Source organism: Pezoporus wallicus, unplaced genomic scaffold (assembly GCF_028554395.1).
Source record: "Pezoporus wallicus isolate ANWC-B61680 ecotype Strahan unplaced genomic scaffold, APGP_CSIRO_Pwel_v1 contig_8717, whole genome shotgun sequence".
Taxonomy (NCBI): Eukaryota; Metazoa; Chordata; class Aves; order Psittaciformes; family Psittacidae; genus Pezoporus; species Pezoporus wallicus.
In genome coordinates, this window is record NW_026640825.1 from 598,954 (window position 1) to 621,807 (window position 22,854).

The window sequence follows — 22,854 nt, forward strand, 5'->3', positions numbered from 1 at the left end:
TCAATGTAGATGAGGGAAGGTATATTAAACCCCAAGGAGAGCATCACATGCAGATGCTTATAAATGCATCAGGTCAGGAGGTTACACCACATACTAGAGAAGTATCTCCTGTGGGTTCACTGGGTGGAACTGCATCAATCCAGCATGGTGTTTCTCATCAGCTCTGTGGCTGGATTGTCTCAGCAAGCCCCGAAGGCTTTGGTAATTCGGGGACAGTAACTCCCATCACGTGGCAGAAAGTTTCAGGAGAAGCTGCTCTGCAGCTTGGAGGCTCAGCTGATAAATGTGATACCTGAAAGAGATGGAGTTTATCATTAGCAAAATGAGCATTTCCCCTTCCTTGCATATCCAGCAAGCTCTGCAGTTTGTTCTGAAACAACAGATCAACATGGCTAAGGTAAAATTGTGTCACCACTGACAGCTTCCTTGCTTGCTCTTGCCTTTCTCACTCTACTGCTCTGTTTGAAGTTCATACATAGGGCCTGACTGTCCTTCCTCCTAGAAGGATGTTATTCAGAATCCAGTGTAGAATATAAACTGAACTAGCCTAAAACCGTTGTGAGAGGATTAAAACCAAAGAATACATGTCAGACTGGGATGGAGTGGGGAGACAACCAGAAACACAAACAACTGCAGGAGTACTGTGTGAAGAAAGAGCTGTGAAAGGAATTTGAAACCTCACTCTTGTACTTAGCAAGCGGTTTTAACTGCCTTCAGTAGCAGGAATTCTTCTGAAGTTTGGTCCTTATCTGCTCCATCAGTTGGAGTTAAAATCAAAGTGAATTCTCAGGTTGAGGCCCAGGCTGAAAGGAAACCCCACTGAACATTGCAGATGTGATAATGGATTCAGTTTTCTCTCAGGCATGCATTTTTCACAGAAGCTTAGATTCACTGGATGAAGATAGAGCTCTTCTGGGCATTTGGAACTTAAGGGAGATCCAGCTGTGCCTCTACTCTGACATACCCATTCAGGTTTAGCTGCTGAAGTAGAGAACTGTACACGGACTAAAAGAGAGATTCATTTAATATCTTGTGCTTAAAATTCTGCATGGCCAATCCCATTTCTCATTCCTTTTCCACCTACTTGAATGTCTTTTCTCATTACTGTTGTTGCTTCTAGGTTTTCCCTCCTTGCAAGCTGATGGACTGGCAAGTGCTGGCTTACAGAGCACCCCACCTCCCCCTCCGCCCAAGAGCAAGCCCTATGAGAACAGCAACCCCAGGAATTCTGTGGAGGTAAGGAAATGAGAGCTGACATTTCTTTGGAAAACAGCTTTGGAGACAGAGACACCAGCGGAATTTTCCGAGCTGCTTCTAGGGTGGTGCTACTTGAAACTTGTCTCCTCGGGTTACTGGCTCACTCCCTGAAACCACAAAAGGATAAGAGGGTTTTTTGCTTCAGGAGGAGGCTGTCAAATGCAATCCCTTGTTTTTTTGATTCCAAGTGGGAGTTGTGTTGTCCTGGGATAGGCAAACTGTGGGTGGGGGTGGGAAGATCTGTTGGAAACAAACAGGCACAATGATTGAAACGTCTCAAAACCAGGATCAGCATAACCCAGCACTGTAATCCGGTCCTGGAAGAGAAGGGAAAAGAGTTCACACAGGTTCAGAAACGATAAATGTCTGCTGTTGAGTTCTCAGCTCAGAATAATCTGATTTGTCAATGTATTAGTCACTGAAACCAGTCTGTATTATATCACCATCTCAGTCACAGCCCTTTTCTCCAGTTCATGAAGTTGATTTACTTCTAAGAACATCAAATTGCCACTTTTTTTATGCTCTCAACTAATGTTTCTCTTATACTAGGGGATTGCAAACAGCTTGCAGATACTTCATGCTCAAATACTCTGGTCATTGTGTCAGAATCGTTTCATCTGCCCCTGAACCAGTGCTCCTAATAGGAGACTGTAATTGCTTACCAGTGCACAGCAAAAGAAAGCATCCTTTTGTAACTGTGCAAGGGCTGGATGTCTTCCCCAGTCCAATTTGCCAAGAGGATTTATGGAGTACTTTAGTGAGATGAACTGGAATTTGACCAAAAAGAATGTAAAGAATGATTGCTCTGACAGCACAGAAAGACAGCAGACCTGCTGATCACTTAATTCTGTTAGAGAGAGAGACAACACTGGCATAAAGCCTTGAAGCATGGAATAAATAGGAGGGCTTTCTACTTTGCCCTTCATTTGGTCAGGATTGACTGAGAAGAGGCAGTATAGCTGCTGTAGGTGGTGTGAATGGTGGCACTGTGACGGCTCCAGGGATGCTGTGGAAGTCACTGGTTCAAGAGAATTAATAAAAGAGCCCCCTTCCCTTGAGGCTTGTAAGAAAACTAATTACTGACATGTTCTGGCTTGCAACATTGACCTTGGCTTGCAGCCCAATGAAAAGGATTCAGAGGCACTAAAGGGAGATTGTAAAAGTATTTTCTGAAGGGTTTTCTTGAAAGAACCCACGAGAGCAAAGCACAGGGAGCATCCTGCAAGCCCTTGTGCTGGGCAGGAGGCTGTGGCTTACTTTAGTAGACCTTCACTTGCTGCCATTTAATGCAGTTCCTTGTACCTTTCTGATTTGGAAGCGTTTTGCATCCTTCTGACCCCTACTTGGTGCAACTCATCCAGCCAGCAAGATAAACATAGGTGAATTTTGAAACCATAAGGGAAATTATTTGAGTGCCTTTCTACTGCTAAACAGGAGTGGGACAGAGGGACAGATGGCTTTGACTTGAAGTTAGGTCAGAAGCAGCTAAAGTCTGTCTGCAGCTCAAGTGTATTCTAGCAACAAAAACGTACCTTCTCCTGTTAGCTACTGGGCCTCTGTCCTTGTTTGCCCTTGTGGTTAACTGCATGTAGTACTGAGAGGCTGAATTCAAAGATTTGGTCCTGGAAGAAGCATCAGGCAGTACAGGACCTTTGGGTTTTCCTGTTTGATGAAGCACAATGCCTTAACTTGCTGGCAGTGGTTCATTTTAAGGTGTGTTTTTGTTCTGTCTTCTCAGGTTGCTCCACCACTCCCCAGCAGACGTGAAGCCAAACCTCCCCCTCCACCCCCCAAAACCAGGAAATCCAGCGTTGTCTCTTCAGAGCAAGCCTTGTAGTGAGGATCAGCACTCGCTGGCGCAGCAGCAAGCACCCAGAGTGAAATGCCTGCTTTCTTTTTACTGACAGTGCTGGGGCTGTCTGCCCTGAACCCACCACTGATCTCGCCCGCCATTCCATTCACTCCCTTTGGGAAATACCAAAAGGAACTGATACTGTGACTGTATGCCCTAATCGCTGGTTTGCCTTTCCAGTCCTGACACACTAATCACATCGCAGGAGAGGTCACCCTGCCCTGCTGGAATTCTCCTCTTAGTCTTGTCTGTCGCGAGTCCCTGACGCAATGTCAGCAGCTCACTCCTAGTGTAGATGTGTCACAGTAGTGATTTGCACCAGTGTTTGGAACAAGGTAAGCCACGCCAGTGTGTGCCCTGCAGTGTTTTCACATAAGTTCATTACACTTTACAGCTGCACTTCCCTCCTCCTGTCCCTGTGGCATAGCCCAACCCTGATCCGCATGAAGTGAAACAGATCGCAGCCAGCCCTGAGTTGTGAAATGTCAGCTCCTGGGATGTCAGGTGCTGGTGTGTGATGTGCAGTCTCTGAAGGTTCTTGATTGCAGGCAGAGACCTGAGCATTGTTAGCAGAATAAGGTCTTTTTTTTCTGCTAGTCATCGTATGTGTTGAAGATGAAGTGCAGACATTCTGCCTTCACCTTAAATACATACATCTACCATCTCTGCTCTGAGTACTGGCAGTTGCTCATTCCCAATGGAGAGTTTAGGTTCACCAGTACTTTGTCATAATCTCCCTGTTGATTCTGGTTTTAACACTACAGAGCAGTTGATACTCCACCCTGAGCTGTGTTACCTCCCTGGTTTGTGCTTGCATCTGGGACTTGGTAGAATGTTTCATCTTGTGCTTTTTAATAGGGTGCAAAAGGGTTCCTCACACCAGTGAATATGTGACAAGAATAGAAGCTGCACTGAGACCAGCACTGTACTGGTACCAGCACCTGAGAGGATGGAGTGCACAGCTCTAACTGTACATCCTGACCTCAGAACCAAAGTCTGAAAGTTACTGTAACCTTCACTTTGGCTGGGTAAATTCACAAAACCATAGCTAATTCTCATCCTGTTTTTTTCCTTGCACCCATTTGTGGCAGTTCTTGCACTCTGTTTTCCAGCCTCCCTTGATCTGGGTTTTTAACAGCCACTGGACTTTTAACGAAGCTGTTTAGATCTGGGATGCATTTGGAAGACTTAACTATTCACCACTTAGTTTCCTGTTGCTTCCTCTAGCTCTCTGCAGCTTTTATTTCCTTGGAGGATGAGTTAATGTGTTTAATTTCTTTTTTACTTATTTGTTTCCTGTTCTGTCTGAATATCAGCATCAGTCTTTGTATAGAGAAGAAAAGGCACCAGACGGGCCTTAGACACAGCATTGCTCTGGGCCTGAGCACACACTGGACTCTGGCTGGTACAAACCAGGACATCCCCATTTGTGATCAATACTCCTCATTTCGCACCTTTCAGGGCTACTTCCTCTGTGCTGCAGCCCTGAGGTGGGAAGCCAGAAGACAATTCAGTTTCAAACTCTCTTGCAGTGCAGTTCTTCTCTGTTCAGGGAGAAGCAAAACCAAAGCAACCCCGGGGTGGTTTTTGTTCAGCCCTTTCTTTTGTTCTTACACATTCCTTTGGCTTCAGTGTGGTTCCTGTTAAAGAAACCTGCAGAAGCTGCATTTGCTTTGGTGCCTGCATGGCCCTGTGGAACAGGTTGCTCTCATGGAAGGATCCTATCGGATTCACGTCACAGAACAGGTTGGAGCCATTTGGAAGTTGCAGTCGCATCACGCACCTCTGCAGCCCTGTTGTTGCTTAGCACACATACAACTGCCTTCTGCATTGTTGCCTTCTCAGGGAACATCTTGGAGACCTTCCTGGACAACTTGACCGTGGTTCCCCCCTTTCTCTGGTGCATTGTAGGACTTGTCAGCTCCACATTATGGTCTTGGACGTAGGTTCTGCTTGACTTGAAAACCACAGGGTTTTCTTGTCTTTCATTTTTTGCCCACTTCCTCCTCTTGTAACCACTGTGTTCCTTCTGCTGCACACATGAACTGAAGGTTCAGGTCCTCTGAAACTCTTCACTTGAACAAGAACTTCTTGTCTTTTGCTTGAGGCAGAACATCAGGATGTGGTCTGAATTATAGCAAAGTGGGTATTAACTCCACCTCTTGTTAATTCAGTGCCTTCCCCCATTCTGCATCTGCCTGTTACCTCAGCCTTGGGTGCACTTCTCTTTCAGAGCAGATTGGCTTTTAACTCCTGTGGGAAGCCAGCAGAAACAAAGGACTCTGTGTAGGAATCTCAGCTAAGGGTTTGTCTGTTGTGGGGAAACAAACTGTCACCTGTGGGGATTCTGGTTCCAAGTGACTTTTGAGTCTTATTTCCCTACTTTTCTGATGTGCTTTAATCACTTTAACTCATACTTTGGGTTCTTTCTCTGGAGGAGGGAACTAGTCCATGCAAAAAAACCCCACTGGAGGAAGTCTGACCTTGGGAGGAGCTGTTCAGCCGATCTTCAGTGACCCTTTCCTAGTGCTCTTTGGTTCTCACTGTTTCGGGTGTTCCTTTGCAGTTTTGTAGATGAGGTTTATGAACGGCCTTTCATTTGTGTTTTGGTCTTTGGCTTTCACTGTAGAGCCACTCCTTAAGAAGCAGGGAAGGTGTTACCTTCCTGTGTGCTCTGCTTGCAGCCCACTGCCTCACCTGGCAGGTTCCTTAAGCTCAGTCTTGGTGTGCTGTCCATGCAGGTCAGGCGTTTCTCCTGCTGCCTTTGTTGTCTGGCCAGTTGGAGACTGTTGTAGCTGAGGCATCACCTTAACTGGAAGGAAAGGAGCAGCTGATGCCTAAAGAGCACAGAGCAAGAATTTCCTTCCTGGGATATTTTGGGCATTTCACTGGCAGATCTGCCAGAAAGGGGTTTAAGGTTGGGGGATTTTTCCTTCCTTAGCGTTGTTTTTGTTCTCCAGTCTGAAGTGCTGTAAATTCTCCCTGTTTCCCCTTCTTATATTTGGGAAACCAACTCACAAATAGGTGTTCCTTTTTGACAGGTGTGTTACTCACGTTGCATGTGTGAGGAGTTCTGTTCTTAGCTGATATAAGTCAGCACCGGCTGCTTAGAGGTACGAGAAGGACTTTCTGTACTGATGCTTTGGGGCTTTGTGCCAGTTTCAGGAATGAGCATTGTCTTCCAAGTGTCAGATTCCTAAAGGCAGTTGGGCATTTACGTCTGTTAATAGGGATGGGGCCTGGCTCATTTTCATTAAGTGAAATAAGTGCCCGCACTTAGGAGAAATCCCACCAGACCACTGGTGGTTTAAGTGTTCCACTCTTTACTATGGTACTTCCCTGACTTAAATGCTGAGATTTAACTTTCAGAGTCAATTTAAGGTCTCACTACTTCGTTTTCAAAATCAGAATCCTCTTTCCACGTTCATTAGGTGCTTTTGGAAGTGTCACCTACTGCCTTTTAAACTGGAGGGCTAGAAATGGGAGTAGAACATTAACGTTGTCATCTCTGCACCCCAGAAGTGAAAGCAAACAGCAGCGTTTCTAGCCAGTTCATGGCTTTTGAATGAAACAAACCTCCAAGTTAAATACCGAGTCTGCAGAGAAGACAAAACTCTAATCCCATTTCATAGCTGTGCTCTTCAAAGCGAGTGTTACATGTCAAGTCTTAGAGGATTTTGGTTTGCTTTGGAGAAATATGCTCAACACTTGTTTTCTGGAGCTTTTAATTAAAACTTGTCATGCTGTGATAAATTCCTTTAAAAATGATGCAGGCTCTAATCCACATCAGGGAGGAGGGAAATGGACAGCTTTCCATTGCAGTGGATTATTGGATTAGGAAAGGACACCGATTCCAGTGAGAGCAGCTCTGTGATCTGCAGTGGCAGAAAACACCATCCTGTCTATGCAGTGGGTTTGGAGAACCTGCATCTAACGACCTTCACACTGTGCAGCCCAGTGTGTGCTCCACACGTGAACAGTGAGTTAAACTTGGAGTGATGATGGCTCAGATTTTCTCTCCTTATTTATTTTTATAAGTGTAAATGGAAGTAGTAAGTTTAAGATGTCTGTAATTTAACTGCAAGCTTTTTTATGGTGAAAGCATTCCTGACCCAGTGCTGCTGCCTTCTTTTAATTCTTGTAATTAAAAGCCTTCTCTATTTGATATTTACTGTTGCAGACCAAATTATCCAGGGGATCAGGGTGAGCTTTTCCTAGGACTACATGGGAAAGAAAAAGAAAAGGAATAATGTAATTTCATTCAAAGGCACAGGAGGTTCACTCCTGTTAACATGAAAGCACCTTTAGGACTTTGTGGCACTACAAAGAGTACACAAAGGAGGATAGAGGAGCTTAATAAAGGTGAAAAGCATCTGTTGATGCTGTATTGGTCTGACTGTCCTGATTTAAGGCTGTCAACCCCTGGACGTGCCTGACTGCGTACTTCAAACCTGGTTTTCACATGCGTGGTCTGCAGTTGTCTGTTCTCTTCAGCAGAGGTGTAAATCCTCAGCAGCTCTGAAATTCAGCCCCAACATGCATGGTATTAATTGATGTAGTTTTTCATTGTTGGCGTTGCAAAGGTTTAATGACATGATAAACCCTGGGACTCATTCATCTTGAATTCAGGAGGATATGGATGTTGTGTAACAGTATTTTGTGAGTGGTTTGAGATGCTGGGTGTGATGGTTCAGTTACAAAACGCACCTCTGCAGACTGCAAAGACCTTTCTCTTCTTCCTCTTTCTTTTAGTTCCCTGCAATTGAATCAGCAAAAAGTACAGCTTTTAAAGTGGCTCTGGAGAAAGAGCAGGAGCTAAGCTTTGGAAAGGGAGTCTGCGTCTCTCTGGGTAAATGACATCTGATTCACTAAGTCTGTAAAGCAAGGTGTATAAATTGTTGTGGTTTTTAAAATGTATTAACTGTTGTAAAGTTTGTAAATACCTTTTTAAAATAAATGTAGTTTTTATGAGTGAACCAGGAAAAAAAGAGCATACGAAGGTCTTTCATGCAAGGAGTACAGAAGCGCGAGTGGAATTACATCCCAGCTGTAAGTTTAGCCTTGGTTTTTATTGTTGCATTACTGTTTTATCCAGAGACCAGTGAGATCAGACACAGCCCTTGGCCAGGCATTGTCTGCATATGAGAAACAAAAGCTGTCATGTCCAAGTTCTCATTGCAGGACACAGAGCAGACCCTCTGCTGCTGAGTCCCCACCACTGGACTGGAACGTGTTCTCTTTTACATGCAAGCTGATAATCAACACAACAATTATCTCTTACTATTTACATGCAACTGCAGAGGATTTATTCACATACAGCAATCTGAGCAAAGTCCATTTGAAGAGAATTGAGGGGTTTGGGAAGAGAATTCTGATAGCTTTGACATGTTATTCTGGGTCTGTTCCCTTTGGCTTCACGGGTTAAGGCTTCTTTCGTCTGGCTTCTTCCATCAGACTTTCCTGTAGACACACACATCATATACTTCTTTTAAAGAGAAGAAATGACTTCGATAATGGCATTTTAAGGCTTGGTCAGATGCTCAAATGCTCATGGTCTACATGGGAGGAGGATTAGAATGACATAAACCTGACCTGACATGTTCCCTCTGCCACCTGCCCCGGGATCTGCTCACCCAGTATAATGTAACTGACACTTATAATGGCAGTATTCATACCGAAGTGCGTGACCAACTTCACATCTGTTGGTGGGCCCAGCACCGCAGCAGTTCTTGGAGTGAAACCCAGCAGCTGTTCAGCAGCACACATTGACAGCAGCTCAGGGCAAGCAGCATGAACTTGAACAAAGCAATGCCTCTGTGAGCTTGAGCAGTTGGCCAAGAGAGCAGAGACAAGAAGGCAAAAGCATCACAGGGTCATTACGGAGTGGCACAGTTGCCCTGTAACCATTGTCTGTGTAGCCTGGTGCTGTTTGAATGGAAACCGTGTTTCTGTGTCACATCCTGCTGGATCTGGTCTCCTGTCTGTTTGTTTCTGTATGTTCTTGCCTCAGAGTCAAAAGCCTGAGGTGTTTTGGATGGATGCCCTGGCTGGACATGTTCTGGTTTGCCCTGATGTGCCTTAGCTAGGTGTATTCTTGTTTGTGCTCACTACCAGCTTCTCCAGGAAATGATGAAGATAATTGGAAGTGTTTTTCCACAGGGTGGACCGTTTCCAGACACCTCCCCTTTCATTGCACAAGATTCCTGTAGCAACTCCAGGAATGGGTTACATCGGAAAAGCTGCATCTGGAAAAAGCTTGACTTTGTTTTCAGTGTCATTAAGCAGCTAGAAATAAGAAGGCCGCATAGTTCAGGCTGTGCTACAGGAATAAGACATGCAAACTAAGGGTTTGATGCTGAGGTTTAGGAGCTTTTGTACTGATGTGCAAAATTAGCAGCAGTTTCTGAGCAAGCTGAAGAACTAAGTTGGAAGAAGAATCCTAGAATGGTTTGGGTTGGAAGGGACCTTAAAGCTCATCCAGTTCCAACCCCTGCCACAGGCAGGGGCACGTTCCCCTAGAGCAGCTTGCTCCAAGCCCTGTCCAACCTATATGTTCCATTTTATGTTCAGGACAAATAGGATTAAAGATGACCTAAAAAATATTTAATTTTCAGGTAGTTTAAGTAGTTCCTGCATGCAAACCCAGTGGCAGCCTGGCTGTGCCCTGCCTGCAGCACTGGTACTCAATTCATGAGCCTTCATTCAGGCCAGGTTCCTCAGTGAAAGCTGCAGTGCATACTTGAAACTTCAGCTCTTGGCTTCACAAGTGAAGTACAGATTGAGAGTTTCAACTTCTAGGACAGCTCGGAGACACTTCCCAGGAAGTGGTGACCATCTGGCCCCATCAAGGTGTTGCTGTATTAATTAAAGAGCACATTTTGGCTTGAGAGTATTCTTTCTGTGGCAGTCAGTTTGGATGCGAAGTCCCTGCTGTCATGGCATTAGAGCATCTAATGGAAAATCCATTTCCCAGCCTAGGGACCTTGGGAGCAGCAGCTTCCATATGGCTTGATCCTTCAGCTGGCAAAGAGTGCCTTTTGAAGTTAAGCATCTGTGAATGCTGCATAGATTTATATTAAGGTGGAATGTGTGTGACTTGGTTTTGATTTAGTGGGTAACGACATTGCTGCACTGGAGCATAAGGATAACGTAGCCCTGTCCTAGGGCTGAGCTACTTGAGGCTGATGCAGACACTGGGACAGAGCCAGCATTGCCACATGTGAACTGAACTTAATGCCTCTTCCTCCATCAGCCTTTTTTCTCTCCCCTCCATGTACATTCCCAGCCTGCAGCCATCCCCTGATTTTCCCATAGGGATGAAGTTACATCCATTACTCACCACGGCTTCCTTCAGAGCGCTGAGCCTGGAGCGCTGGTACGAGCCTGGGCATTCCGTCCTCTGCACTTCCCCCATTTCTGCCGTGTCACTTGCAATCTGGAGTGGGAAGTGACACAGCCTTGAGAAAGGGGTTTATTTCTGCTAAAGCAATGCTGCCCTGGTACAGATGAAGAGGAAACTGTTCCACTGCACAACTTCCATTCAGCTCCTCCCCAGGTGCCGCAGCCAGCTTCAAATCAGGATGCTGGGACTACCATTACAAGGGACTACATAGGAAGTACTAGAAAGGATGGGAAAGTCACTGGGGGACAGAACCTTCCACATCAGCTTTGTCATCCAGCTGCTTACCCTCTAATTCATTGCCATATGACAGCCACCCCCTGCTGCATCTCTGGATGAATGTTGTCTAAAACAGCCCATCAGAGGCTGAAATGCAGGGAGAGGATGAAATCAGGTTTAACCTGAAATTCAGACTCCATCATCTCTCCTTTGGAGCAGCCTGCCCAGGCCTCTCCATCTTCCTGTAAGGCTGGCAAATGTCATCTTACTCCAACAGTTACTTTCCAGTTACTGCTTTAAAAAGGGGTGTGTGTGTATATACATATGTATAGATGGATAGATAAATATATAGACATAATGATACATAGATATATAGACATGATATATAGACATAATGATACATAGATACATAGACATATATACAGTGAAGCTATGTCACCTCTTCTTTGCTTGCATCTTTTCCAGACAAGGGATCTTAGCTAAAGCCACAGGGTGTTGTACAGTCTAGAACCCACCTCCTGAAATGATCCCATCGTGTTTTCCGCGCTCCGCTTTCCTCCTGGTTGCAGGCCATAAGACCAGTGTTGAGCAGAGCAGATTTCCACAGTCAGGACAAACAGGAGGATGCTGACAGAGATCTTCCTGGACTTCTCCATCCTGTGAGAGAACACAACATCTTTCTGCTCATAACAACATCACAGCTCCGTTTTGATCTTACAGAATTAGGAGATGCTGCCATTCTCGATCTCTGTACCCCAGTGGCATCATGCTGATGTGGGAGCTGGCTTTTTGAGCCTCTCCAAATGTGGATTAGCTCCTTATAAAGAGATTTAATAGCTGAAAAATCTGGATGAGGATCTACAGTAGGATTTTTGATCCCCCTTTCAGAGCTTCCAGAATGCCTGGACCTCAAATGTTCCATAGAAGTCCCTGTGGAGGTTGGAGAGATGCGTTAAGTTTAGCCGGTTTCTGTTCTATTATCCCTGCTCCTTAAGAAGTGCTGTTTGCAGTCCCTTCTAACCAAGTTTCTTCTAATACTAGCATCTGCAAGCACTGAACAGGTAAGAAAGAACATGGCATGCTGTTCAGTCATGTTACCTGCTTGCTGAGAGAGGTTGCAGAGGAGCTGCACCTCTCCTCCGTTTGAAAGCGCCCTGTGAGTGTTCTTGTCCTCTCAGGTTTTATACGCAACCATCCCAAGGCCAAACCCTTCACAGCAGGTGCCTTTACCTAATTCTATCTCCCAGGCTGCAATTTTGTTCTTAAAAGTGCTGTAATGCAGCAGGAGTAAAGCACATAATTGGAACACCCCTGCGCAGCTATTAAATTCAGCTGGTTTCTCAAAGAGCAATAAAAGTAACAGCCTTTCTTTAAGAAGCTATAAAGCTGCCATTCAAATCCAGCTGGTTGCTGCTGCCCCATGGAAAATGCACCATCTTTTCTTGCAGTGAGTTCTGATTTGTAAGTAAAAGTTTTTGGGTGAAGTTGGAAGCTGTTGAGGAGGTCTGGAAATGGGTGAGGAATTCAGCTTAGTCCCTCCCTGTGTATCAGGCATGAAGGAAACAGTTCTTCCGTGCTTAAACAAGAGTCTGGGCTTGCACGTGTGCACAGAGCTCATCCAGCCCCAACCCCTGCCACGGGCAGGGACCCCTTCCACTGGAGCAGCTTGCTCCAAGCCCCTGTGTCCAACCTGGCCTTGAGCACTGCCAGGGATGGGGCAGCCACAGCTTCTCTGGGCACCCTGTGCCAGCGCCTCAGCACCCTCCCAGGGAAGAGCTTCTGCCTAAGAGCTCATCTCAGTCTCCCCTCTGGCAGGTTAAAGCCATTCCCCTTGTCCTGTCCCTACAGGCCCTTGTCCAAAGCCCCTCTCCAGGTTTCTTGTCACTCCTTTAGGTACTGGAAGACTGTTCCAAGGTCTTGTGTGTGAGTTTAAGGATGCATGCTCTTCAGTCCTGAGAGCGTTTGCAGCTGTATGAAGGACTCGGTAGCTGTTTGCAGGCAGGAGTTAAATTCAGCAATTTTGCCTGCAGAAGTGTATTTTTTTGCCTGCAGAAATGTATTTTTTTACCCACCTGGCAGCTATTTTGTTTGCTCTGCATTGTTTGATGCAGAATTGAATCTCTCTTGCTCAGTGTTCTTCAAACATCCTCTCTTCCTGCTCGTGTTACCTCTCTGACATGAATGGATTCAAAGTCATTTAAAAAGTAAATAATTTCAGGAGGATTTAGTGATTAGCAAACAGTAATTCTTCCTGCTCTAATGCTCCTCCTACTCATGGCAAGCGTGGCCAACATTTAGCTTCAGCTGATAAACTGATCAAGCTGTGAAAATAGTTGGTTTCAGTAGGAGAAACATCACCCCTGCATAGGCACATGGCTTTAGAAGGGAGGTTTTCCTGTAACTCCTTTCTTCCCTGATGAGCCTCCCCAAACTCAAGGTTATTTCAATGCAAATGGAAGATTTGTTCATCCTGAGGGATGACATTTAAAGAAAGAAGGGGGCTGCTTAGCCCAATAATTGCACCTCTTATTAACCCACCACTTTAACTCGGTCTAATGATGGTCTGGCCTTAGCATCTTTCTACAGCTGTGCTTCTCCACAGGTTTCTGTTCTAGCTCCAGAGCTGACCTACCAAAGAGTGGCAGGAAGGGCATGTAATTGTGGTGTTAGTGAGCTGCTGCACATCTCAAACTCTAAGCCACAGCTATTAACTTCCATAAAGGAGATGGGAGGTTAAAGAACACGTTACAGCTGGTTTTATTTGCCCACCAGTACTTTTAAGGTCCAGTACAATGGAAAGCAGTAAACCCCTCTGATTTTGGCAGCATTCCTAGCGTGAAGATGTGTACTGGAGGTGAGAAGCTGAAGACAAGACTGGATTTTCCCCCGTTTTGTTCTCGAGGTGCTCTACAGCATGCACTTACACAGATGTGCTGCACTTGTACTCTTGTGCCATAGTTTATAGTGAGCACTTTCCACACCAAAATCAAGGACAGGGTATTTTAATGTGCTTTATCACTTCCCTGTTAAGTTGAGCTGCTGGTGCTGTGTGATGATCACCTCCAAGTGTTCTAAATGGTGCCCATACCTCTGGAAATTCTGACTGCAGCTATTTCAGTAACCAAATATGAAGGGTGGGATCAAAGGAAAGCTGAGAAGTGTTGCAGATGAATGACAAGTTAAAACCCCAATTGTCTGTGCAGAAGTAAAGACACCTCAACCAGAGACAGCTCATAAAGTGCGAGCTCAAGTGTGGATGACTCCCAGCTTACAAGAAGACAACCCAGACACTTTTAGATTTCACACTTTTATTAATGCAATTTAAATTAGGCTGGAACCTGCACATTCTGAATAGGCCACCCTGGGCTATTCGTACAGCTTTGTCATAGCAAAAGAGGTACCTTCGATTCAGCTGTGAATGAATGATGCCACATGCTGTGATTATTCCAAACACAGTGCATCAGTGGAAGTTCAAATATAGTTTATACACAGTGATTATGAAAATATAGATTTTTTTCCATACAATATTTTACTTCTAACTACAAAATATGATAAAGAAAAATAATTCATTTATTTCTCTAGCCCTAGGAATCTTCTACTGCAACAGACACATCACTCTCAATGAAAGCGATGAGGTGGGAGAAAGGACTCCAAACTCACGCTGAAATATTCCTCTTGAAGCTACAGTTGTATTTCACCACGGATTTGGTGGTGTCCTGGAGCCAGATCAAGAGGTCTGGGAATCTTGAGGAAGGAAAATCCCAATTCTGACCCACAGAACACTGGGATTTTGAGTCCCAGAAGCTCATGTCATATGCCTGAGTCAACCCAACTTGAAAATAGGGGAGAATCCAGCAATTTCCCCCAAAAAATCATATGCTGGTCCTGAACTAATCTTTCTAGATCAATGACAAAGCAGCATTTTCACAACAACTACTGAGACAAGAAGAATTCTGCTCAGAGGACAGGAAATCTGCACTGCAAGTGAAAGACAACCCACCAAAGTGACAAGCTACTGCCAACAGTGTCACATTCTCTAAGTTTTAGGATACATTGGTTCTTAACTCCCAGTAGTAGCTGTATTTGCTTAGATTCAAGGTTAGTTTTAACTTTGGGGTGTTTTAAGCAAGCATCTGAGGTAAGAGTTCTTGATGCACCTTCTTTTTTTTGGTATAGTTTCTTCATGTGCTTTTTGATTGTGTATAAAATAAACGTGTTAGATGAGACCTAGATTGACACTACAGTGGAAACAGCTTATTAAATGAAGTGCACCACCACTTAAAGAGATGCTGTGAGGCTTTCTGCACTGCAGAACTCACACAGTTCCCTATTTGCTCACAGGTAAAGCAGTTGTGAAAAGGGTACTTTGCCCTACACAAGATGCTTTTAAAGCCACATTAAGCAGGCCCAAAGTGGAACACTTAAGATCTGGCTGGGAAAAGGGTTACGCCCATGCTTTCAAGGATTCAGTGTACAGGAGTATTTGCATAGTACATTAAGGGGAAACTGGTGCTATATATTCATATACTGGAGTAACAATGGAGGATGGAGCAAGTGCTGTGGCCACAATGCTTGTCTCTACTTTGGTGACAGTATTGCATTTTCCTATGTACATTTAGCTCCCCACAAAGAATGAAAGCTCTACAGGTACTCCACTTTGCAGTGGTTAGGACATCTGAAAGCGAGAGAATTCTTCTTACCAGCTGTGACTGATAGTGCAATTTCACACTAATGCAGAAAGGATTAAAGAAGACATCCAATTTCTGAGCAGGGGGTGTTTGAGTTGCTGCGTAGGCAGATCCCTGCAGTGGAAGCAGCTTCCCCTGCAGACTTTAGAAGATGATAAAGCTGTTCTATACCTGCATTCAAACTACTACAAGGCAATATGACAGTGATGACAGTTAACTACTGTTTTCACCCCAGAAGAGTACCTGAAAACATCCTGTGGACATTGTCTAAACCACATGTGTCATTTAACACACTGCATGAATGAAGAAACTAACTGTAAATACACTAGCCTACCTGTAAACCTGAACTTTGTTGCTACTATACATGAATAACATTTTCTATTCATATTGCAGCTACAGATTTAATAAATAGAATTGCATATATTGTGCTTTATAAATTAAAATGCATTCCAAAGTGAGGCAATGCTAAACAATGAATCTGTTCAACTCTCCCCCCCAAACGAGCCCATTTCCTCACTCTGTTCATAAAGGTAGAAACAGACACTTTCTGTTTCTATCTTTTAAACAAACCCTCCCTCCCCCAAAAGTGATCAAAGAAGAGTTTACTTAGGCACTACTGCAAATGTAAGTTGTCTAATAATCATCACGTCTAACTTAATAAGGGGAGGAGGTGAAGAAAGTCACAGAGGTTTTGACTCCTTCCTCTTCGGCATATTCTCTTCCCTATCTGACGCTCTGAGACATGTGCAAAGGTGTCAGCATCTCTTCAAAGATAGCTCCTTTTACATTAGATCCCCTCAAGTTAGCTTCTTGTAGATCACAACCTGATAGATCACAGTTCTAAAGGGTAGAAGGAAGATCAATGTTAATTGAATATACCCAGAACTTAGTTCAAAACTTTACATTGCCACAGAAACCACATCTACCTCCAAACACGTCAGTGTAAACGTCCCCTCCATCTCTCAGGTTTAGAGTTTCATTTACTTCTTGTGACAAGGACCTTCCCATAGCAGCAGCTGAAGTTATTTTTAATGTTGTTAAGACTTAAACTCTTCATATCAAATTCTCTTCCAGACATTACCAATGCTTGTTGAACACCACCAGGGAGAAGCTGCCTCCTGCAGTCCCACCAAACATTACTCTGAATACTTCTCTAGGACTTGAGGAAGAACAGCCACGTTCAGAGCTTGTAGAGTCAGCCAGTTTGTCTTTCTAACTGTGATAGCAGTGTACTGCACACCACCAGTCAGGTAAGACTCCATCACTACTTTACAAATGGTGGCTCAGGACCAAAAAAGTCCCCCGCAAACCCAAGCAACTGAGTTTCTCTGAAGTTCTTCAGTGATGGCATGATCGCCATGCATCACTTTTGAGATGAGACAAGCCATTCCTGTGGCTTTGGGGTGCTGGCAAATCCAAGACATTAGACTCACCTGACAAAGTGAGGCTAGAATGAGATTGCTTACATCATCTATAGCTCACTAAGCCTAAAAAAAGACTGGTTCACTCTAAGTGGTTAGAAGCTGGAGACCTCAGGCAAAAGCCAGCAATGGCCCCAATTTTACCAGCTGACTGCTTAGTGTATTAATGAATCTTGACTCACTTCCAGATCAGTTCCTGCCAAAGTTGCTCCTCTAAGATTACAGTTCTTTAGTTTTGCATTTTTCAGCGTTGCAACTCTTAGATTAATTCCTGTCATTTGACTGCCTTCCATGTCCACACCTTTCAGGTTGGCACCTAAAACACACAAAGAGTAGTTTTATGAGGTGAAACAGTCAGAAGCACAGGAGCTCCAGAACAATGCTTCCTCAGAACCATGTAAATTGATAGAAATCAAGGTAGAACTTGGAATTTAATGATTATATGGTCACACAGTCCTGTATTTGTGGCCCTGTTTCATGAAGACATGGACTGTACAAACCAGAGCGAACCTTTCACATGCCGTGTAGCTTTACAAACACGTGGTTCGGTTTCCACAAAACCTCCTTACCTTCCAAATTAGCTTTAAGGCCTGAAGGATCTTCAAAATTGCACCCTTTTAGAGATGCTCCTTCTGCATTGGAGCACAGCATTTTCACCCCTTGAAGGTTTGCACACTGGTAGAGAGACACGTCAGTGAGATTGGTAAAAGCTCAAAGATGAACAGTACCGAGCATGAGCGGAGAAGAGTTTTCATTTCTGGTTTGGAAATGAATCCTATTAAAGCACAACAGCCTTGTTATTGTGGGAAAGTGCAAGAACTTGCTATACAGTTACTTCTCTATCTTCAAGAAGGTAGACAGTTATCACTCAGTGCCCTTTTCCCCCCTTTTTTACCCAAGGGCATCAAAAAACTTGTGATCTAACTAGAAAATACTGAAGAACTACATGTTTTACACTTATCTGCTTGCTCCAATTCCTCTTCCCTTAAAGTAAAGGACAGCCTGGACTTTCCAAGACACAGCAGCTCTTACATCAAGCACTGATCCGGAGAGGTCCGCTCTCTCAAGGTTGGCGCAGCACAGGTTGGCGTGCGCCAGGTTGCACCGGCTCAGGTTTGCCATCTTGAAGTTGATGTATCGAAGGTCGAGACGTGAGAGATCCGCTCCGCTGAAATTGAGACCCTAAGAACAAAACAAGAAACCCCAGAATGATGCTGCAGGATATTTCCCCACTGAACATCAACACTACAGAGCAAGACAGGGTCTGCATTTTCCTACCTGACAGCGCAGCTCGGACTTGGTTGGAGTTGCCAGCAAGAATCGGACAAACTCCTTGCGAGATATAGGAGAATGATCCTCAGCTGGCTGTGAATTCTGTTGAGAGAGTTGTTTAAAAGCTAATATAGATAGGACTAACATTATACATTGCCTGGAAGGATAGGGCACATGCAGTCGTGTATTAAAGAAAACAAATTACCTTAATAGCTATTTCTAGATGTTCAATTAGTGAATCGATACCAAAAAACCTGGCTTCTTCCAAAACACCTACCAAAACAAAGCAGCGTTTGTTATGCACAGGGAGGTGTTAAACAAGAGAGCACTCTTCTTCCCTCACTGGAGAAAGCCACACTAAGAACATGCCAAAAAGTTTGGGTTAATCCAGCTTTACTGGTGGAGAAGCATCCATTCACCTGACTCTCCCTACTTGTACCACCTTTTACACATTTTAGCTACACTAACAAAGAGGAATAAATAGATCACTTGAAGTTTAAGGAGTCTCAAAGAAAAGCATAAACTCATCACACTGACAACCAATACATTACAATAGATGGAACTGGACAGAGGAAAAGTGATCTGTCTTGCAGCTAAAAGGAAAAAATAACTCAGAAAGGATGTTTCCAATACCAGTATTAGGTTAATGACATCAAATCCAGAATCACAGCCAGATATTAATCCATTAGGGAGAATTTTTCATGTTGTCAAGAGAAATCAGTTTAAGCAGTCTACCTTCATTAAACCAAGCATGAGGAATTGCAATGCTTGAGAATAAATTCACCAAAGAAATATCCCAAACACTTAGATGAGCATACAAAAGTCCCACTCATTTTACCACCTTTACCTGCGGGCAAAGTTTAACTTCCAAAGAGTAATAATTTAGGAGATGTCATATGGGTAATACCTACCTAGCAAATTAATGCCATCATTTACAATGAGCTGTCCGTGACGCAAATAGTTCAAAATTGGCTCAAAATACTCTGGACTGCGGTCAATTAGGAATGCTCCTCTATGATCTTGCTTATTTCCCCAAGCATCTGTTTCCACAACATATATATAATTAAATTTGATGTAGTAATAGAAGAGCATTTGCTTCAGTTTCAGAACTTTATTACCAAAGGGGACTGGATTATGAAACATTCCACTTGAAAGGGTGTTTCTTAGAGAACAGGAAGGAAGAGAGGAGTGTGAGGGGGCAAATCACTTTAAAATGAACTTGCTCCTCCTGCTATAAAGAACTAAAAGGTTTTATCACATACATTAGAATGTTTGCTCAAATAAAAGCAGAATTAAGATGTTAGTCTGTCCCCATTTCCTAAAGGCTCTTGTGCAGCGTTTGCTCATTGATTTCGTTGACAAAAGTGAGCAAGATGCAACGATAAGATGAAAACTTAAAATCAAAGACCCCAAAATATTAACTATGGATGGAAACTGTATTTTCAGTTTGGGAGATAAGCTCCATGGGCAATGGAGAAATAATTATTTGAAAAAGATTGTATGTTCTGCTATGATACTTAATACTTTTGATATTTTAAATTATGAACAAGAGTCTCAACTTGATAGTGCCTTTGGCCTACTTTGCTGATTTGTTCCTTAACAAATAAAGCTTTTTTCAATATACTAACCTTTATCTTTAAACATGTGGGCCAACATACTGTCAGGCTCTTTGTTAACCAAAGTGCTCCTAGAAAACAAAGGCAGCACAATTTGAGTGAATGTTTTGCTCACAAGACAAACTTGGGGGTTCGTGTGTATTTTCTGCCCTTGACAGCCTGAAGCCAATGCTGGTGTGTGATACACATTCCAACAGCTACCACGCTGCTAACTCATACAGTGGGATAGCAAAATACGTTTCTGTGCCGATGTATTGTATTTTAAATACAAAGCACTTGGTTAACTGAGATATTCCAAGGATAAATCCAGGCCTGTTCAGCCTTTGCACAGGTTTTACTTCACATGTAAAACTAAATACAAAAAACAGAGAAAGCATCAGAAGTCAAAGACCTCCAACTCCATGCTGTTATTTTCTAGCTCTTTTGCAAGAGCACCTGAAGCCTCGCCAACTGCTATGATCTATTCACTGAACTCAAGTCCTTTAAGAACAAATCCAATGAGCTGCAGTTTTACCGTGTAGTGGTGAAGTATCGGCCTCCAACATTGAGTGTTAACCAGTCCGTGTGGGACCCTGTCAGTCCTTCATGAGGTCTCCCATCAGTCTGAGGATCTACACAGAGAAGAAAGTCATTCTTAGAGAAATGGTTTCATTTCTGAGTGCTCCATATGGTAAGAAAAACACCAGAAAATAAACTTTTAGATTTACATTCAAGCAAAACAAAACCTCTTTTCATTAAACAAAAGGTTACGAGAATAAGAATTAGAGACCTACCAATGAATGGTTCCCCTTCACAGACAAACAGAACATCATCATCCCTGAGAGAGGAAGAGGAAAAATAAGATTACTCATAATTTCTTCTTCATTTCCTTCACAGTGGGAACCCTTCCTGATTTGTTTCAGGTCAATGATAATCAGCTGCCATTATTTAGAGCTTCAGTATCTCATTTCCATCTCTATATTGCAGGTTCCAGTGGACTGTAATGTGACTGACGTTACTGGAGACGTTATCTGAACCAACCAGGTAGGCATCATTTCTGCTACTCAACCAGTTTAGTTTTACAAAACAGTTTCTTTTCTCCCCGCTCTAGGAGTATTTATTCTGCAAGGCCCAAGCAATGCTGGAGTTTATCTCCTTTTTGGAAAACCCTCATCCAAATGCAGACTACAACATTGGGATTTTCCTGGTACATACAGCACACCATGAGTCAACAAAGGGGGATGCTGAAAGGCATAAAATGCAGCTTCAATCAGTATCAAGTTCTGATTCATCAAGGCAGAAATGCTTTGAAGTTCAAAAGCCAGTATTATGTTTCCTTGAGGCATGAAAGCACTTTTGGGCTTACTGCCTGGGAATGATACTATCTGTTTTTAAGGAAAGCACTGGTTATTGATTAAGGTCAGAGGATGAATAGGCCAGTGAGTCTCTTAATCCATACCCGTGATTTGACTTCCATTGGCTAAGCCTTACCTAATCAAAGCGATATCATCAATGAGTCCACCTTTTCCATTGTAAACACTGGTCGCTTTTATTCCAAGCTTATTACTAGCCACAGACAGCAAATCTGATAAAGTCCCATACACAGCCACAACCTGTGGGAGAGAAAAGTAGCTGCAAGCTCTGTGTTCATATGGCTTCTGTCAGATCAGACTGATTACCAGGTTATCAATACCTTCTTACAGGGGGAGGGAGATCATGTACAGATCTTTACTATTACAAGGAAACAAACAGACCAACTGATGTTAGAAGCAGAGCTGCCTTAAAACAGTGTGACCTGCACACCTCTGACCACAAGTCAAGGCACTTGAGGAGGCAGTGAGGGAATGAGTCTTGGTACTAGATTATGATTCAGTTATTTATTTATCTGAAGAAATACTGCTATTTGCCCTAAGCCCCTCTAGAATTTATTTCCCTCTCTAAAACCAAAGGTTAAACTATAGTCCCATTAACTGTCTTCACTCCAGACGTGGATGGGAAGACCTGGAGACCATGGGCAGCATTTAGTAGAACCACAGGGCCTTTTCCTATGCTGGTTGTGCCTAGAAACATCACTATTTTCCCTCTTGAGACAATACTTTATAGGTTTTAAACACACAAAGAGAGTTTAAGCAGGATTATTTGCTGGCTCTCCAGCAGCGTTAGTTTGACGTGGCAGAGGCCTGACATCCTGCAAGATGAAGACTTTCCTTAGGGTCTGACACAGTAACTTTTGTTTGAGGAAGAATATATTGCCGTGTAATGAGAATATATTGCAGTATATTGAGAATATATCGCAGTATATCCAACTGAACTCTCACATTTACCAGGCATACATAAAACCACCCAGAAAGGCAGGACATCCTGCACTATTGGAAATGACAGGCTGCAAGGGCAGCAAGCAAAAGCCCATAATAACAAACTAAAGGTCTATTCTTCAATAGCCTTGCGTCACATCATACAATAATCAGAATCTCAGAAGCAAAGCAGGCTTTAATGCGGGTACATTACTGCACCTCACTAGGGGGTTGGAATAGATGATCTCAAGGTCCTTTCCAACCCAAACCATTCCAGGTTTCCCTAAGGAGCGGTGTAAAAGCGGGAGCTGAGCCATGCACGCAGGTAACACATTGCACAGCGAAGGAAACTCATCTTTCCTTCTGCTTCCAACAGCGACATGTGGGGGACGGTCACCATTCCCCACCGCTTCCCACCCTTCCCCAGGACGGGCGTGGCGGGACCCGCACCCCCAACGTGACCGCGACCCGGCGGTGGCTTCAACCGCGGCCCCAGGGGTGCGGCGGCCCCCGATCCCCTCAGGCGGGCAGGGGCCGGGGCTCCCCCGCAGGCCGCGGGGCCCTTCAGGGCGGCCCTGAGGGGGCGGCTCAGGGCCTCTCCTCACGGCGCGGGGGTCCCGCCACGGGCACCGGCGCCTGAGGGGAAGGGAAGGGAGAAGGGAACCACGCCGGAAGCGGGCGGGGGCTCGCGCGGGACCCTCCCCGCCCCTCACCTTCCCGTTCCGGGGGCTGCCGTTAACGAACAGCGTGACCCGCCTCATGCTGCTGCGGCGGCGGCGGCGGCGGCCCCGCTCCTCCTGCCGAACCCGGAAGGCAGCGGCCGCTGACCGACATGAGCGCGGCCAATGGCGGTCGCG

The 22,854-nt window shown here is 44.3% G+C and overlaps 3 protein-coding genes across 4 annotated transcripts in view; 1 reads left to right on the plus strand and 2 right to left on the minus strand.

Moving 5' to 3' along the window:
• The window catches only part of DOCK5 (dedicator of cytokinesis 5), a 68,895-nt gene extending 65,672 nt beyond the window's left edge, over window positions 1-3,223 (plus strand). Inside the window, exons 51-52 of the mRNA XM_057420854.1 lie at window positions 1,121-1,236; window positions 2,996-3,223. Of these exons, the coding sequence (XP_057276837.1) occupies window positions 1,121-1,236; window positions 2,996-3,094 (215 nt within the window). The 3' untranslated portion in view covers window positions 3,095-3,223. The remainder of the gene's footprint in view (window positions 1-1,120; window positions 1,237-2,995) is intronic.
• Window positions 3,224-7,898: 4,675 nt separating this feature from the next.
• On the minus strand, window positions 7,899-11,446 carry GNRH1 (gonadotropin releasing hormone 1). The gene is made up of 3 exons (XM_057420860.1): window positions 11,243-11,446; window positions 10,449-10,544; window positions 7,899-8,569 (listed from the first exon to the last, which is right to left on the minus strand). Exons 1-3 carry the CDS (start codon window positions 11,381-11,383, stop codon window positions 8,531-8,533), a joined length of 276 nt encoding a protein of 91 aa, XP_057276843.1. The 5' UTR covers window positions 11,384-11,446; the 3' UTR covers window positions 7,899-8,530.
• A 2,572-nt stretch (window positions 11,447-14,018) lies between these two features.
• Window positions 14,019-22,848, minus strand: KCTD9 (potassium channel tetramerization domain containing 9). 2 transcript variants are annotated; one of them, XM_057420835.1, is made up of 12 exons: window positions 22,711-22,848; window positions 21,195-21,316; window positions 20,498-20,541; window positions 20,239-20,335; window positions 19,737-19,795; window positions 19,020-19,148; window positions 18,314-18,381; window positions 18,115-18,210; window positions 17,869-18,018; window positions 17,406-17,511; window positions 17,019-17,152; window positions 14,019-16,255 (listed from the first exon to the last, which is right to left on the minus strand). In XM_057420835.1, exons 1-12 carry the CDS (start codon window positions 22,756-22,758, stop codon window positions 16,139-16,141), a joined length of 1,170 nt encoding a protein of 389 aa, XP_057276818.1. In that variant the 5' UTR covers window positions 22,759-22,848; the 3' UTR covers window positions 14,019-16,138. The 2 variants fall into 2 exon arrangements, with proteins under 2 accessions (XP_057276818.1, XP_057276819.1); XM_057420836.1 differs by lacking the exon at window positions 19,020-19,148 and having other exon boundaries at window positions 22,711-22,846.
• Window positions 22,849-22,854: the final 6 nt, after the last annotated feature.